The sequence below is a fragment of the Sebastes fasciatus genome, chromosome 12 (genome assembly GCF_043250625.1).
Source record: "Sebastes fasciatus isolate fSebFas1 chromosome 12, fSebFas1.pri, whole genome shotgun sequence".
Classification (NCBI taxonomy): Eukaryota; Metazoa; Chordata; class Actinopteri; order Perciformes; family Sebastidae; genus Sebastes; species Sebastes fasciatus.
In genome coordinates, this window is record NC_133806.1 from 15,295,150 (window position 1) to 15,312,491 (window position 17,342).

Genomic DNA, 17,342 nt, shown 5'->3' on the forward strand with positions numbered 1-17,342 from the left:
ATAAATGTGAATATTATGCACTCTACATGTGAATATTAGTGTGTGTGTGTGTGTGTGTGTGTGGTTCTGGCCCCTCCATTCTGCCCTTGTTTTTATTTTAACCCTCTGAGACCCACTATAGACTCAAGTCACCCTGCAGCTCCACATCCATATGAATATATTGTGCACTATACATGTGAATATTGTGCACCATAAATGTGAATATTAGTGTGTGTGTGTGTGGTTCTGGCCCCTCCATTTAACACTGTCCTGAGACTGCCCTTGTTTTTATTTTAAACCTCTGAGACCCACTATAGACTCAAGTCACCCTGCAGCTCCATATCCATATGAATATGTTGTGCACTATAAGAGTGAATATTAAATGTAACAGTGTGTGTGGTTCTGGTCCCTCCATTTAACACTGTCCTGAGACTGCCCTTGTTTTTATTTTAACCCTCTGAGACCCACTATGTGGTCTTTTTCAGGGGGGGACAGGGGGTCTTTTATTTTTTAATTACCTCTCTTTACATAACATCTATTTTTATATTTTATACCTCTAGTGTAACACTTCTGTTTATATTTATTTATTACATCTACTTTACCTGTTTTATTTGCTTTATAACTGTGTGTGTTTTTACCTGTTATATGTTTTATCTGCCTCGTTTAGTCTTGTTAAGTATTTGTTTTAAAGCACTGAACAGAAGTGGCAACTGTGAATCTCGTATTTAATACGATGTCAATAAAGCTTTCTATTCTATTCTAGGGGGAGATAGCTGGTCAACAGTAGATGACACATAGAAGTTGTGCACACTGGGGTGGATTAATGCACAGGCTGGCCCATATCAATTTTGTTAATAATCTGTTTATTGTCAATACTGTATATACTGCTCCTATTTTCATACTTCACTCTATTTAAATGGTTCATATTTTGTTTAGCTCTTTTTGACTGTGTTAGCTGATGCTTCTTGTTTTTTGCACTATCCCCTTTGCTGCTGTACACTGCAATTTTCCCCACTGATAAAGGAATATCTTATCTTATCTTATCTTATCTTATACTTGCCGAACATTTGAGTTTCAAAGACTTTGTTTCTTGCATTATGGTGACTTTTAAAGAATAAAAATGACAGCATTTGTTATGTTAAACTTACTATATGTAACAATTTACATGCATTAATCGCTTTGTATTGCCATTGTGTGAACAGATTGTAATGTAACTTAAAGGTCCCATATTAGATTTTCATGTTTTTTTTATTATAAAGCACGCTTAAGTCCTATATAAATACTGTGAATCGAAACACTCAACCCACAGGGAAATACAGACAGCCCGTATTCAGAAACTCTGCATTTGAAACAAGCTGTTAGGATTTCTGCCCATTCGTGATGTCATGAATATACAATATTTAGACTCTTGACACAATTTTAAAACGTAAACATTCTAAATGTGTCCCAGTTTATTCCTGGTTGCAGTGTATGTGAATGTCATCAGCTGACAGGAAGTAAACATGGACCCAAGCTGTTGCCAGGCAACGCAATTCTGTTGCAATTCCATCAAAATGCGCTAAAACAGAGCGTTTCAGACAGAGGGTGAATACAGGCATATTCAAACAGACAGTATAAGGAAAATAAAGTTTTTTTTGAACATTACGGCATTTAAACATGTTCTAATAGAAACACAAAAAACAAGTATGAACCTGAAAATGAGCATAATATGGGACCTTTAAAAACTGAGACCTGCCCCAATTTTCTCGGTTGCCTATAACAGCCTGTGGACTGATTTCTATGTAAAGGACCCGGGACGGTTTTGCTTCGTAATGTTAGCTGATGAAGTAATTTGCAAATGGCAAGCTATTTGTATCGGAGACTGTGCAATGACAATAAAGGGTATTCTATTCTAGTTAGTATCATGGAGATTGGACATTAACGGTGATATATGATTGTAATGTAATGTAGTGTCACGTCACTGTTTTGGCCCATGCCCAGGATGATCGCTCGCACCTATGGAGTGCGTGCACGAGCAACAGGATGCTGACTGCAGTTCACTTAACGGCATTAATAACTTGAATGAATTTCTAAAAGTTATATATAGTCCTTTTAAATAGGCCTACTTTTAATTTAAATTTTGATTCTCAGGAAAGAAAACTGACTAACTTGCTCCTCTGGCTTGAACTTGTGTGAATAACTAATATTCACCCGTTTTTATTCATTCTTTCTTTTTTTTTGCCTCTCTATTTCTTTCTCCGTCTCTCACTGAAAGCCCTTTGAAACACAACACGACAACAGCACCACTGCGCTCTGAAGAACATTATTTTCAATGGTTTGCGCCACGCATATATATGTGATTATCATAAAGTGCGCATGTCTGTAAAGAGGAACCTTGTGGGTAAGCTCTGAGCCCCTCAGATCATAACCACCTGGGACCCAGTGTGAATCATTATGTTTGAAAGCAAGACCGATATCATCAATCTGAATGCAAACACTTTAAGGTCATTTTACTATATCAACTCTTATCACTTCAAGGTCGAACTGTAACTAAATCACAACATTGTGGCTGATGTTACTCATTAAAGTATCAAAGACTTTACAGTTTCAGATTTTTCTACCATGAAATCATTAATTCGGAGTTGCAGAAAGGGCTACTGTAACAACTATATCATTTTCAGTATAGTGGAAAACTTTAAATACCATGAGTATGTTTTCAAGAGATGCTCACAGCGACTTTATTTTCTAAGGACACTTAGTGGCCTCTGTGTCAGTCAGCAGATTTTAGAATTAGTGTACAAAACTATTGTTGATTGTTTTAACCTTTCACCTTCCTGCCTGGTACGGTTACCTGAACTGTAGATATAAGAATAAACTCTCTAGGATTGTGTCAATGGCGAGCAAAACAGTTGGTAAACCCCAAAAGTCCTTAACTCAACTTTTTACAGAAAGGACGAGGAAGAAAGCGAGGCGCATCCTGGCAGATAGCTCCCATCCTCTCTTCAGCCATTTTGAGTTCTTGAGCTCCGGGAGGCGCTATAGAGTCCCTCTGGCAAATAAAAATGTGTTTTTAAAGTCCTTTATCATAAGTGCCATCAATATTATTAACTCAACAAAGTGACTGAGCAGATCTAAGCCACAGAATGAACTGTTTTAATTTGTAACATAACCCGTCTCTGTATCTGTTTCTTACCAACTCGTCTGTTTTTTAATGTTGTTTTCTGTGTTTGGTGAGCCAAAGACAAATTTCCACCCTGATGGACAATAAAGATTTATTGTATCGTATAGTTCACACAAATGCAAAATTGCATTTAATTTCACCCTTAAACCACATTATTTCTCGAAACATTCAGTGAGATTACCGAGCGATACTGCATAAGCATTTTGTTTACTTTGTGGCATTAATCTTGTAGTAAACAGCCGACAGGAGGCACATAATTCACACAGTCACACAACACTCAGCCTCTCCAGTCCACCCCCCTATCAGTGCAAAATCCATGTGACTGCCGCACTCATCCACACCAGGCCAAGAGTACAGTATAAATGAGTTGCTTACTGCCATCTTGTGGAGCCATGAGTGAGAAGTTTTACACAGCCGTTTATTGCGAGTATAGTGATAATAAACTGTAAATTTTAATTATTCAAAACAATTACTTTACTACGTTTCTGGGATCCACCATCTCCCAGGACCTAATGTGGACATCCAACATGGACACTATCAGGAAAAAGGCCCAGCAGAGGATGTACTTCCTTCAACCGGCCTGATACATGTCTACACTGCAATAATCCAGCCTGTTTTTGCACATCTATCACTGTGTGGTTTGGATCAGCCACCAAACAGGACAATAACAGACTACAACTGACAGTCAGGACTGCAGAGAAAATCACTGGTGCCAGCCTTCCCTCCATTCAGGATTTATACTACTCCAGAGTCAGGAAGCATCACTGCAGACCCTTCACACCCTGGAAATCACCTGTTCAAACTTCTCCCCTCCGGTAGGCGCTACAGAACACTGCATGCCAAAACAACCAGACACAAAAATAATTTCTTCCTGCTAGCCGTCACTCTGATGAACACTTAATACACCGTCAATAACCCTGTAACACCAAAACATCCACTGCTCCCATTATAGATTATAATCTTAGTTTTTAATGCACCATCTTTTATATGTACATATCATCCGTCACTGTAATTCCTACCAGCTGTATATACTAGGGCTGTCAAAGTTAACACGATAACACAAATTAGTTTTAACGACACAAATTTATTTAACGTATTAAGGCAACTTGCAACTTTTAGGTTGTAGCAAGCTTAAAGCTATAGTGAAGATACTGGCATCATATGAGACTAGAAAACCTAAGGAATCCATTGGCACCAACCGTGTCATATTAGCTTGTCGTGCAGGAGGCTAAATAACGCTATAAAGTTACTCTAAATTTTGTCGAGGAAAATCTGTCATAGCCATTTTCTAAGGGGTCCCTTGACCTCCGACCTCCAGATATGTGAATGAAAATAAAGTCTCCCTTTTACAGACATGCCCACTTTATGATAATCACATGTAGTTTTGGGAAAGTCATAGTCAAGTCAGCACACTGACAGCTGTTGTTAACTGTCGGGCTTGAGTTTGCCATGTTATGATTTGAGCATTTTTTTTAATGCTAAATGCAGTACCTGTGAGGGTTTCTGGACAATATCTTTCATTGTTTTGTTGTGGTTCATATATACATACATTTGCATAAGCAGCATATTTGCCCACTCCCATGTTGATTAATCTCCATTTAAGAAACATTTTAAACGGATAAACAATGTGTGATTAATTTGATTAATCGCAATTAACTATGGACAATCATGCAATACTTAATCAATTGACAGCCCTAGTATATAGACATGTATACATGCACATACTGTACACAATCATCCAAAACATGTATATCCGTTCAGTATTTATTTCTTTGCACTATTTGTATTGTTTACAACTTACAGAGAACTTGCCTTGTTTTATTTTTATTGTTGGTCATTTGTGCTTTTTATATATATTTATTTAAACACCTTTTTCCCCCACATATTTGTATACATAATAGTCCTGTCTATTCTTTACCTTTACGTGTCCAGCTTGGTTGTCCTTGTTCCTAGCTGTCTATTTCTGCGTACATTGAGAGCAAAAAAACATTGTCAAATTCCTTGTTTGTGTACACATACTTGGCCAATAAAAGGTGATTCGGATACACCCTGAAACCCATTTAATCCACAGTGATATGAAATTCACACAGGACATAAAGCGTAATATAATGGCACAACTTCAATACGGATTTTGGTTAACAGTTACGACTTACTCGTGTCTAGCAGTTAGTACCATCGTCTGGATATTGCAGTGCTTTGAATGAGAAATGAAAGGAAAACAAATGATTACACTTAAGGTTTATTCATTGCTGAAATATAATCAACTACTGACTTCTCAGTAAATAATGTGATAGAAATCTACTAAAACTATCATTTTTCTTCAGAAGAAAAAAAAAAGCAAGGCTTGACAGGGGTGTGAACAATTCATATGTGAGTAAAGTGACAGGATGTACTTAAAACTTATTTTTCTTTAGAAGAAAAAAAACAAACAAGGCTTGACAGTAAGATTATGATTGCAAACTCAGCAACAAAGTAAAAAGGTAGAAGGGGTTAAGTATAAGATTGGCATGAAGACTGATTGGGTTACACACATAAATACATGGAATATTACATTTGTTTCTAGTATGATAGGTCCTTGTCTTTAACACACCGTGAAGTACTGTAGAAATAATCACTGCTAAAAAGAGCATACAAATAACATGAGATAAACATGTGTTACAGTCCACTTGTTTAACCTGTTTTCAATCTCTTGGTATAAAAGCTAGGAATATCTCAAATAAATGAAGTCAAGTGAACATATTAAGCAAGGCTTTTTGTAAGTTTCTTCATTTTGGCAGGAGAGGGATCCTTGAAATGTTAATTACCAGCCACTTTGACATTTTATCTATATGTGATTCAATCACTAGGGAATATAGAGCAACTTTCAAATCAAGTTTAACACTACAAACTTCTGGGGATTATACTGAATAAACCATCACATACTGTAGGAGTATTTTCACAACCTCAGCAAAAAACTTGACCAGAGAACAAACATGCACTGACAAACTATCAACAAAAGGTCTTTGTCCTCATGTCCCTACTCTCTAATAAATGCACTTTACATCATTAAAAAAATCCTCAGAGCCTCTAAGTGAACAACAACAAGACAAAGTACACAGCAGAGACGTTTATCATACAGCAAGAGGTGTAGCGGGGAGTCTAGTTATGGGGAAGAGAGAGATACATTAGCAGGTCATTTCACCTAAACTTGTCTAGTAACTGCACAGTGTCAGCCAAGCATAGTGTCAATGCACTTAAGGGGTTAATGAACCTATGGAAACAGTCACGTCTTTGAAAACACCTTCCAATATAACCTGGAAGAAGTTCTGGTGATATTTTATAGGATGCTCTACAGTAGTTGTTAACACACTCATTCTAATAGTCAGCAGAGTATATGTCAACAGAGACATGAAGAAAATTATTCTAAAAAGGCAGCGTTTGCCTTTTCAAGTCCCTTTTTTTCTCACCTTCCCATTTTAGAACTGAAATATATTCTGGTATGCCACTCTTTTCAGATACCAGGATGCTCAGTATCTATATGGTCCCTGTAGGTATGGCATCTCCTCCTGACCCTCTCGGGTCGGTTTCTCTCCCGGTCTCTTTGAAAGCTTCAGCCTGTTAGCATCTCCTCGCTGCAGTCCTTTGGCCCTGCGGCGGCAGGACACCTTGTGCCTGTAGAGCAGCTTAGCATTCCAGAAGCGAGTGGAGCAGCGGCGGCAGGAGAAAGTCCCTCTGGCACGATGGGAGGCCCGATGGATGAAGGCTGCCAGAGGCCTGTGAGACTGCTTCCCACATACACTGCACCTTAGTCGCTCCTGAGTGGTTGAGGCTTTCTGTGGGTGTTTAACTGCCATGTGGACTAGCAGTCCCGCTTTACGGGAAAACACAGAATTGGGGCACATAGGACAGCCAAAACGTTTCACAGGGACTTTGAGAGACGAGAGGATCTGCACCTTCATCCCCCCAGTGTTGACAAGCTTATACCCACTGCCGCCTGATCCTTCTCCTCGCCTAATTGTCAAACGGAGAGAGCCTTGTTTTTTATTTGGCTGCCCTCGTATTGAACAACTTATCTTTCTCTTCTTTTTGCTTCCATCCAATCTGACTAAATCTTGTTGGGAATCCCATTTATTTTCTCTCCTGCTGGACTTTTTTTTTTTCTTCTTCTGTCGTCTCATGTCATCGTGTGATAACTGGATGCTGCAGTCAAGGTGTTGGTGGGACTGGGTACCTGACTGATGATGGAGATGATGGTGGGAGAGATGATGATGATGATGCAGATGATGATGTTCGGTGGAGGGCAGTTCCGTGAGGGGCTGGAACGGGGCTGTGGTGTGGAGCGTACGGCTACGGGATCCAGCTGGATATATGTGCTCTCCTTTCACCCCGGCTGGGGAATGCGGGTGCTGGGGGGCCATGATTGTAGAATTTGGAGGCAGAGGCTGCGAGTAAATTGGAGCATTAGAGGCTGAAGATTGGGCTGCATTATCATAAAAGAGGGGGGAGTAACCAGTTGGTGGCTGCGGGGGTGGCTGTTGGTGGCTATGAGTGACGACACTAAGACTCTGCCCTCCATGGCCTTCTGTGGAAGGCGCCATCTGCAGCAGGGCATTGGTGGCAGCCTCGCTCTCTGATGTTGACTGATTAACATCACTCCCACCTCTGTTGTCTCCAGACCCGCTGTTGCCTTCCTGCGGGTTAGGCGGGTCAGTGCGGGTCATCCCATGCTGCGATTGCTTGTGTCGAGTGAGGCTGTTGGAGTAAGCAAATGCTTTACCACACACCTCACAGCAGAAGAGCTTTTCACCCCCACCTTCGTGAACCGTCTGGTGATGGGCGGTCAGGTGGAAGTGGTGGCGGAACGACTTCCAGCATATAGCACAGGTGTAGAGTCGAGGCGGAGGTGGGGGCTGAGGATGGGGTGGGGGTGGAGGCTGTGGCTGGGTGTTGGTGTCTTGAGGCTTGACGTCTTGAGGGTAGGAGTAATAGGAGGAGGTGCTTGGTGCTTGGTTCTGGCTCCTGTCTTGGGCCACGCTACATTGAGGGTTGGGGTTAAAGCTGTTAAGGTTCTCCGTAGCTGGTGTTGTGGGCACCTCTTCCAGCTCCCCTTTCTGGTGGAGTTTGCTGTGTCTCCTGAGGCTCTGAGAGTAGCCAAACTCTTTCCCACAGATGGTGCATTTGTAATTCTTCGCCCCAGAGTGGACTGTTTGATGCTTGCTGAGGTGAAAAGCCTCTCTGAAATACTTTCCGCAAACAGTGCAGTGATGGGGCTTCTCTCCAGTATGGATGCGGTCATGCCTGCGTAGGGTCTCGCGGCGTGCAAATCCCTTACCGCAGACGCTGCAGAGGTGAGTGCGTGGGAGGCCACTGGGCCCCATTCTGGGGGTGTATTGCCTGCGTTTGGGGGGCTGTCCACCAGCTGCAGGATCTTTCTTAGCTCTGGGTTTGCGGGGACGTTTTGGTTTGGCGGTAGGATTCTGTGGATTGCTGCTCATAGCCTCCTGGCTCCCACCACCTCTGAAATTCTTATCCATACCGGATGTTGATGAAGGTGAGCCCAGAGGACCTAAACCAAGACCACCTAGTAGACCTCCTATGATGTCTCCCCTATCATCCCCTCTATTTCCACTACTAGCTGCCGTTATAGCAGAGATTGCATTATTGACAGAGCTAGTGACATCATCCTCTGAGTCATCCAGTAGAGAAGAAAGGGGCAGGTGGGGCTGTTGCTGCGGATGGTGGTGCTGGTTGTGGCTCTGTGAGTGTGGATGCAGTGTTGGAGCCAAGGGTGCCTTTCTCAGAGCTGGGCCCGCCATCCCACTTCCACAGGGGGAGGCGCCAGAGTAGCATGGAGATGGATTACCTTGAGAACGATGGTCATCATGGTAGCCTGTGTAACGATTCCGAGAGTAGTCAGTGGGGTATTTAGCATCTGTTCTGTCCCTGTCATTTGAATTCCCTCCCCTTCCAGACTGAAACAGACCATCACATCCTAAACCTGATTTTGGCTCTCCTTCCCCCACAATGATTACACCATCTTCTTCCTCAGTTTTCCCATAAATAACCCCTCTATTGCTCTGATAAGTTCCCCCTCCTCCATTACCTCCTCCACTCCCTCCCCCAACTCTGTCCTCACTCTCAGATCCTGTCTTGCTGCCCCTTTGCTTGGGTCCCCTACCTGGCTTGCCGCAGGTGCCTGAGGCAGCATGGTTGAGTAGAGAGGTGCTCTCACGGAAGGCACGACCACAGGCGGGACATCGGAATGGCTTTTCCTCATGTATCTTCTCATGGCGTGTGAGTGACTCTCTACGATTAAACGCCCGAGAGCAGGTGGAGCAGCCATATGGGCGGGCTGAAGAGTGTATAACACCATGTTGCAGGAGGTGCCCTTTTTTCTTAAAGCCTTTGCCACAATCGGGGCAATGAAATATTTTGTCTGGGCTAGGACAAGAATTGATGATTTGGGGAGTTTCTTGGGTCGAATGGGGAAGGGTTGGGTCAGCCTGTGGTTTAATGTGAATGGGGTTCAGGCCAGTAGAGGAAGAATTGCTAGTACCTGCAGTGGTTGGCTCATGCATGCGCAAATGCCTGCGAAGGCTTGAAAGGTGAGGGAAGCTTTTGCCACACTCTCCACAGCTATAAACGGGCTCTGAATCAGACTCTGGGTTGTTGGGTTGCATTGAGTTCTGGTTATCAGATTTAGAAATGTGAGAATCATTAGTAACGAGTACTGAGGCAGCAGTGGAAGAGGGAGCAGAGGAGGAGGAAGAAACTACTGATGAGGATGAAGATGATGAGGCAAGAAGGGATGATGGGTCACCCATATTTGACATACCAACCCCACTCCCAATTAAAGCTGGGGGCTGACCATTACTACTAGTGGTGGGATTACCATTGTGGCTGCCATGACCATGGCCACTACTGCTATTACCATTGCTCTCAGATTTTCTCTGCGGCAAATAGCCAGCCATAGCTTTCTTCCTCCTACTGCTACTGCCACCACCACTACTACTACTTCCACCTCCACTGCTTTCCCCTTTACCATCATCTTTAGATAAAGATAAATGAAGTGGCAAGGGGAGCGACAAACCTGCTTCCTGTTGCATCAGTGAAGCTATCTGATTTGAGGAGAGTACAGGGATGCCCTGGAAGTCAAAGCCACCCAGTGATGAGGAATGGGAGCCCGGGTGGAGTGGGTGGTGGGGATGGGAATGAGGGTGAGGATGAGAAAGGGCGTGAGGTGGAAGCTGTTGCTGCTGGGGCGGCTGCTGTGAAGCATGCTGTGACTGGGGAGTGGAGTGGCCATGTGAGTGAGAAGAATGCAAAGCAGGAGGCGGAGCGAGACTACTGCTAGGATCGCCTGTCTGACTTAAACCAAGCCCTAAGTGGTTATGGGTTCCCTGTTGAACAAGAAATTGCTCTAAACTAGCATTAGAAGGCACCCCAGAAAGGAAATACTGATTAGCAGCTAACATGCAACTAAATTGTTGGTGAAGGCTTCGTGCATCAGACTGGGCCCCAACCAACTGGTGTCCCAATGAGCTGACTGCACTGCTGCTAGGAGGGTTATTAGAGGTGGCCACAGATGTTGAAGGGGAAGGAGAGGAAGAGGAGGGACCAGATGATGCCTGGGGGACAGAGAGGCTGGGATGCAGAGGAGGGGGGGGTGGAGGTGCTGATGTCACTAATCCTCCTAATCCCCCAGCACTCCCACTACTGCTACTTCCCCCAGCAAAGTGCTCAAATCGGCCTACACCTGGGTGTAACTGCTCCTGTGCTAGTGCTGCCTCAGACGGGTGGAAAGAGCGCAAGAATTGTGGGTAGCCTGACGAATGGCTTGAGCTGCTGCTGCTCATCTTGCTTGACTTTGAACGAGAGCTCTGAGATGAGGAAGGCTGTTGTTGTAAAGGTGGGGGAGGAGGGGCACTCATCTTGGCAAAAATGGAGGCAGAATCAGAAAAGGCGTTACCTCTTGACCCCTGCAGGGGGCCCAAGCCAAGTCCAGACAGAAGAGCTCCAGAAGACTCAGCCTGCTGCTGCTGCTGCTGCTGGAGTTGATGCTGGTGAAGTTGCACTTGCTGTTGATGCTGTAGTTGTCGATCTAAACCAAGGCCTTTAAACTGGTGGGCCTGGTGCCCACTTAACATCTCTATAATGTCCAGATTGTATTTTCCAAATTGGAACATTTCCCACTCACTGGCACATGGGGGTGCAGGTGCCAAACCTCCAGCGCCAGGAGCGGCAACAATGATACCACCACGGACTGGTGATAGACAAACTTTACCCTAAGGGTGAGGTTATGCTACTATTTTTTCCAGAACTACTTGAATGTCTTAAATCTTAAGTTCGTCTCTCCAGATAGGTTACTTCTGGTGCTGCTACTCCCTGTTGATTATCCACTGCCCACACTCTACTTCCAAAAGGAGTGGGGTGGCCGGGAAGATGAGTTTATGATCAAAGGGTAAAGGTGTCTTTTTAGACAGGTAGATGAGTTCCACCTAATATCAAAATTGCTTAAAAATAGTTTTTATTGAGAAGCAGTTCAAAAGACTTCCTTCTTGTTTCCTTTGAGAGTTACTGCGTTGACATTATCCTTCATCTAAGCAAGATTCCTCATCCGAGTTCAGCCAAGACGGTCCTACAGCTGAAAAAACAAAATTCAAAAAGGGATGAAAGTCATAGAGAGGAACTATAGAGGACTATACCTTTGAATAAAATTGAACTTACTGTTCCTTGCTAATAGGCCTTTAACCTATAACAATGTGCCCCATCCATTAAGTTGAATATATATATATATATATATATAGACAGAAACCTATGGTCTGCCTGTAATATTACAAAACATAGAAATGTATCTCCATGGCTGACATTAGGGTGAAATGATGATTTAAATTCATTCAGTATTTTAATTGCAAATCAAAATAATTGACTGTAGAGAATGACATTACGTTTAGTAGAATGCTTTGACATTAGGTTTCATTTGCCCTTTTTCTTCTACATATACATTTGATTTGATACCACAAATTAGTACATATGTTAAGTTTCACTTCTCACTAGTGTCTTATTCATGCTGCAATTTACCTACCAAAGGTTTCTTATTATTGTGGCCCAATTAGCCCCTCAGTTTAAGTGACCAATATACAATTCAATGTCCAGTTACATTATCTGTTTATGTAAGGTGAAGAAATACAAATTTCAACAATTCCGAGGTATCTCTTTCCAGATAGTTCTACTTTTACAGCCACTTCAACATGTTAATAAACATATGCAATCTTTTATGTTTTGTAATAACTTACCATGGTGGGGTTCTGCTGGATTTCAGCACAACTAGAATTGTTGCATGAATGCCAATTCTTTTTATCATTAGGTACATCTTTACAAAGGAGGAAAAAGTTACTTGAAACATTTTTACTGTCTACGCTTCATAATATGCAGACGTTGCTTATTTAAAGGGTAACTTCAGTATTTTTCAACCTGGACTCTATTTTCCCATGTTTTTGTGTCTAATAGCGACAACAATTTCTGACATTTGTCCAGTACTGAGGGAGAGCGCTGTAGATGGAAGCTGCTCACAGGCTGCAATATAGTACTATTGGGGCAAGCTGGCACCGCCATTTACGTCGACTAAAAGTGCTTGTTTTTGCCATGACAAGCTCTGATTGTTAGTATAAGTGTCTGAAATTATGGAAAGAGTCTCGCTCAAGGAGATGTCTCGTTCTGAAATCTGGCGAGGTGACGTGTTACCGGAAGATAACGGTGGAACACATCCATGGTGGAAACGCCGGTCCCAGCCGGGCAGAGTTTGTATTGTTGGTGTACAAAAAGTGTAGCTTAGTGTTATCTAAAAGATTTTCAATGCCATAGCTGAATACTTAGATGATTGCAATGCGATGGCCACCCATATTTATTTGAGCCAGAGTATACGGATATTAAGATTTCAGAAGACATTTCCTTGAGCAGGACTTGGACACACTTGGCCCTTTTCACAGCAGCCATTTTGACATGTCATAGCAGGGTAAACACAGGTGTAATTGATCAAATAAATTATGGTCCCATTCTATTTAGTGGGACAGAGCTATTCCAGTGAGACACCATGCACAATAACAGGGCCCTGGCCCACCTAAATGGTAATTAATATTATTAATTACACATGTGTTTACCCTGCAATGATATGTCAAAATGGCTGCTGTGAAAAGGGCATACAACTAACAGAAAGGATCAAGCGAAAGGTAAGGAAAACATTTTATTTCTCTGTAGAGTCCTTTCCATAATGTTGTCAGACAAACAAGCACTTTTAGTGAACGTAACGTTACACTGTCGCTGCTCTCTTGCCCTCGCAGGTCATTTAGCCGCTGCTGGTTACAGCGTTCTCCCTCAATACTAGACCAACTTCAGAAATTGTTGTCCCCGTTCGTCATTTAGACACAAAAACATAGGAAAAAAGACTCCAGGTTGATAAATACCAAAGTTACTCTTTAGCAAAGCTACTTTGGAGATAGTGAACCAATTTAGGACAATATTATACACTGACTTACCTACCCTTTAACCCTTATATGCTGCAGCAGCTCTGTGATGTACAGTATCTCATACTGTACTTTTAACAGTATAAATAAAAGTACTAAGTGTTTATTGAGGAGCAGGTACTGACAGAATACAGAGAGGTACAGCAGAATTGCATGAAAAAAAACAACACATTAGACATCAGACGCCTTGCTTTTGGTTAAATGCAGGTGTGTGTACAACTGTACATTACTGATTATTTGTATTTTACCCGCACTACTTACACTGGGGGCACCCCAGCTACATTTTACCATCTGTGCTGTCACAATTCTGCAAATCATGACTTTATTATTACCACAAGGAAGTTGACAGTTTTTTCTGGTCTACATTTTGTGCCACATACTCACCACCATACTTTCACCTATACACTTTTTTTTCATTTGTGTTTTAGTTTTTTTATTACCAGATAGTCAGAAACGCATACAAATATTACATTAAACAACTGTCAGTTTCATTCTTAGCCTAAAATCAGTCCACATGATGTCAAAATGCTGTGTATGGGATTTTCATTTATTTATTAGTTTATTAGTTTATTTGACAGGGACAATTCATAGGTATTGTTACACTTAACTAAAGTGCAGCCGATGCAACGTATATTCGACTTCTGGCCACAGCTAATTTGCAGACCGTGTCCCTGGTTAGGCTTTTAAGAAAAATTAAATAAATTTAAAAAATACATTGTTTTTGTTGCATGAATGTCCTCAAAGGAATAATAGTAATCATCTGAGTGGGCATAGTGGGGGTAATTACACAGTATCAGGTGCTGTGTGGCACCTTAAGTTAGGTCAAGAGGATGACTGGCCTGTAGATATCAACTTACATCCATTCATATTGCACATTCTCCCAAGAACTCCCAAGGTCGAGGTATAAGCTGTGGGGTAATCGTGCATTTGCTGTCGCTGCTCCTAAACTATGGAACAAGATACCCCCTGATATACGCACTGTCACTGACCTAGTACTTTTTAAATCTAAGCTCAAGACTTTTTTTTATTTAGATTGGCTTTTAATACCTAGTAGCCTACTACTTACCTACCTTTTTATGATTTTATAATATGTTATGTTTTATTCCTGTTATTTCTTGATGTTAATGTAAAGCACTTTGGGTAACTTTTGGTTATTGTAAAAGGGCTATACAAATAAATGTTGATTTATTCTCTATATTGATTATAAGTCATCCTTTCCATTGATTATTTTTATACATATCTATGGCACTTAATTACACTAAACTACTGTTTGTTTTCCTAAACTAACTATGTGCAAGTGAAAAACTGGATTATAGTCTTATCAAACCCCAACTACCCGACTCCTTTACAGGAAGGCCTTTTTATAGCAATCGCTTGTTTTAAATTTCATTATTGTTCACTTTTTGTACAAAAGTCTAATGTTCAACATTTTATTTTGGCCTATGTTTTTATTCTGTATTGTTTTTATCTTGATGTTTGCACTATTTTAACTTATGTAAAGCACTTTGTAACTATGTTTGAAAAAGGTGCTATAAAAATAAGGTTTATTATTATTATTATTATTAATAACTACCACCAACAATATGATAAACTTTAAAATTAAATTAAGGTAAATTGTTGTTTTGCATTAAAATGTATTGCTGAGAAGGCTTAAACGTAGCCTGGCTACTGTAGAATCACTTACTTTGAATGTGTTTTTTTGTATTACCTATACTAACTATGTGCAGTGAAAAACTGGACTATAATCTAATATAACCCCAACTACCACCATCAATATGATAATTTAATTAAACAATCAACTTAAACCCACTTTTAATAGCTAAATAAAGGGAGAATAGAGAAACTGTTGCGTTAAGCATTAAAAGGTAAATTGTTGTTTTGCATTAAAATGTATTGCCTAAAGGTCTTAAAGTAGCCTTGGCTACAGTAGAGTCAACTCACTTTGAATGTGTTTTATTGCTCACCTCAGTAATATCTTACCGTTTCCTCTAATCGATGTGATGAACCTAGTGGGGAGCTCACTCCCCTGGTAGATGAGGGATATAATCTATCGCTGATTTGACTGCCTCTCATTTTAATGTGCAATCACCAAAAATCCTGCAGAAGAAGAAGAAAAGGCAGAAACGTTAACCATCAGTCGCTGCACCGCGCTGCACAATGTAAACACTAGCTGTGGAGTAATAATAATAATAACGGATGCACTGGAGAGAAGGCATCCTGTATTAGTAGTATTGGCTAACATTTATTATCATAAAAAAAAGGAGCATGCAAAAACTTCACAATTCTCCTTAAGCATGATATTTTTACACTTGGCTCAGTTTGGTGCCACACGCAGTCCAGAAAACCACAGAACCACCGTTAGCTCACCGGTAGCCATCTTACACCAAAACCACCTCATTAACGGCCCGCCGATACCGTTAACATCCCGATGCGACCGTTATCAGACAGTTAACACACACATAACCTTTCTATTACATATGTTTATATACCTACGCATCCACAGTAGCAGAGCACACAGTTTGCAGCTGGATGAGGCCTGTCACGCCTTCTTCTACCCGCCTAGCTAGCTATCGTCTGCTTCCATCTCTGCGTGCTGTTGTCCAGTCGTTAGCCGGGGCCATCCTCACTGTTCCACTGATGCTGAACACTTTACACGGATCCCTCAGCTAATCATCCGTGAAGAAGAACCTCCCGGTCAGTTGATTCCGGTTGTTTTGCGAAGACTGATTCGGGAGCTTTCGGTGAAGGTTTTTTCGACGGTGGAGAGAAAAAATTGTCTGGTGGTTGTGATAATATTTTAGGGTAAAAAGTGAGTGACGTGTGCTCCCTTAACATCGGTCCTTTCCGGCCCTGCGAATATTTCCGGGTAGCACGAGAGAGCGGGGCTCACGGGCGGCTGCACGGGGACAGGAACAGCGGAGAGGCTCGAGCTGGTGATAAGAGGGGACATATATTCATCCACATTCATATAATAAAGTGTTCATTTCACTCTGTACTATATATTAAAAGTTACCCAGTCTCAGTGGGAGGCTGAGGACTTTCCCCCAGGCTGCATAAATACCTGATGTTTTATAGGCCTATTATATACAATCCAAGGAATATTATATATTTTTGTTATTTTGGCTATAACTAATAATGTTGTGATCTTTTATTCTGTCACTTTGTGTTAGTAATTCAATATTAATTAGGGTTAAGCACAGGCCATAGCCTATACTTTGAATTATGCTAAATTAGTATAATAATTAGTATAGTATTAGTTAGTATAGTATAATAGTTAGTATAGTATTAGTTAGTTAGTATAGTATAATAGTAAAGTATTAGTTAGTTGGTATAGTATTAGTGTAGTATAATAGTTAGTATAGTATTAGTTAGTTAGTATAGTATAATAGTTAGTATAGTATATAGTAAAGTATTAGTTAGTTAGTATAGTATTAGTGTAGTATAATAGTTAGTATAGTATTAGTTAGTATAATATAATAGTTAGTATAATATTAGTTAGTATAGTATAATAGTTATTATAGTATTAGTTAGTTAGTATAATAGTAAGTATAGTATAATAGTTAGTACAGTATATACTATAAAAGTAGTGTAAAGAAATATGTGTACGAATAAATAATAGACTATAAATTGTTTGTGATAAATATTACTACCAAAATAAATTGTATTCAGGGGACATAATGATCTCGGTTCTCTTTCCCATT

At 41.1% G+C, this 17,342-nt stretch overlaps 1 protein-coding gene across 7 annotated transcripts; it reads right to left on the reverse strand.

Annotated features, from left to right (window-relative positions):
• Positions 1 to 5,365: 5,365 nt before the first annotated feature.
• On the reverse strand, positions 5,366 to 16,561 carry LOC141778905 (uncharacterized). 7 transcript variants are annotated; one of them, XM_074653455.1, is made up of 5 exons: positions 16,131 to 16,501; positions 15,622 to 15,738; positions 12,415 to 12,491; positions 11,088 to 11,762; positions 5,366 to 9,008 (listed from the first exon to the last, which is right to left on the reverse strand). In XM_074653455.1, exons 4-5 carry the CDS (start codon positions 11,302 to 11,304, stop codon positions 6,646 to 6,648), a joined length of 2,580 nt encoding a protein of 859 aa, XP_074509556.1. In that variant the 5' UTR covers positions 11,305 to 11,762; positions 12,415 to 12,491; positions 15,622 to 15,738; positions 16,131 to 16,501; the 3' UTR covers positions 5,366 to 6,645. The 7 variants fall into 7 exon arrangements, with proteins under 7 accessions (XP_074509556.1, XP_074509554.1, XP_074509553.1 ...); XM_074653453.1 differs by lacking the exon at positions 12,415 to 12,491 and having other exon boundaries at positions 16,131 to 16,561; XM_074653452.1 differs by lacking the exon at positions 12,415 to 12,491 and having other exon boundaries at positions 9,297 to 11,762; positions 16,131 to 16,561.
• Between the last annotated feature and the right edge of the window lie 781 nt (positions 16,562 to 17,342).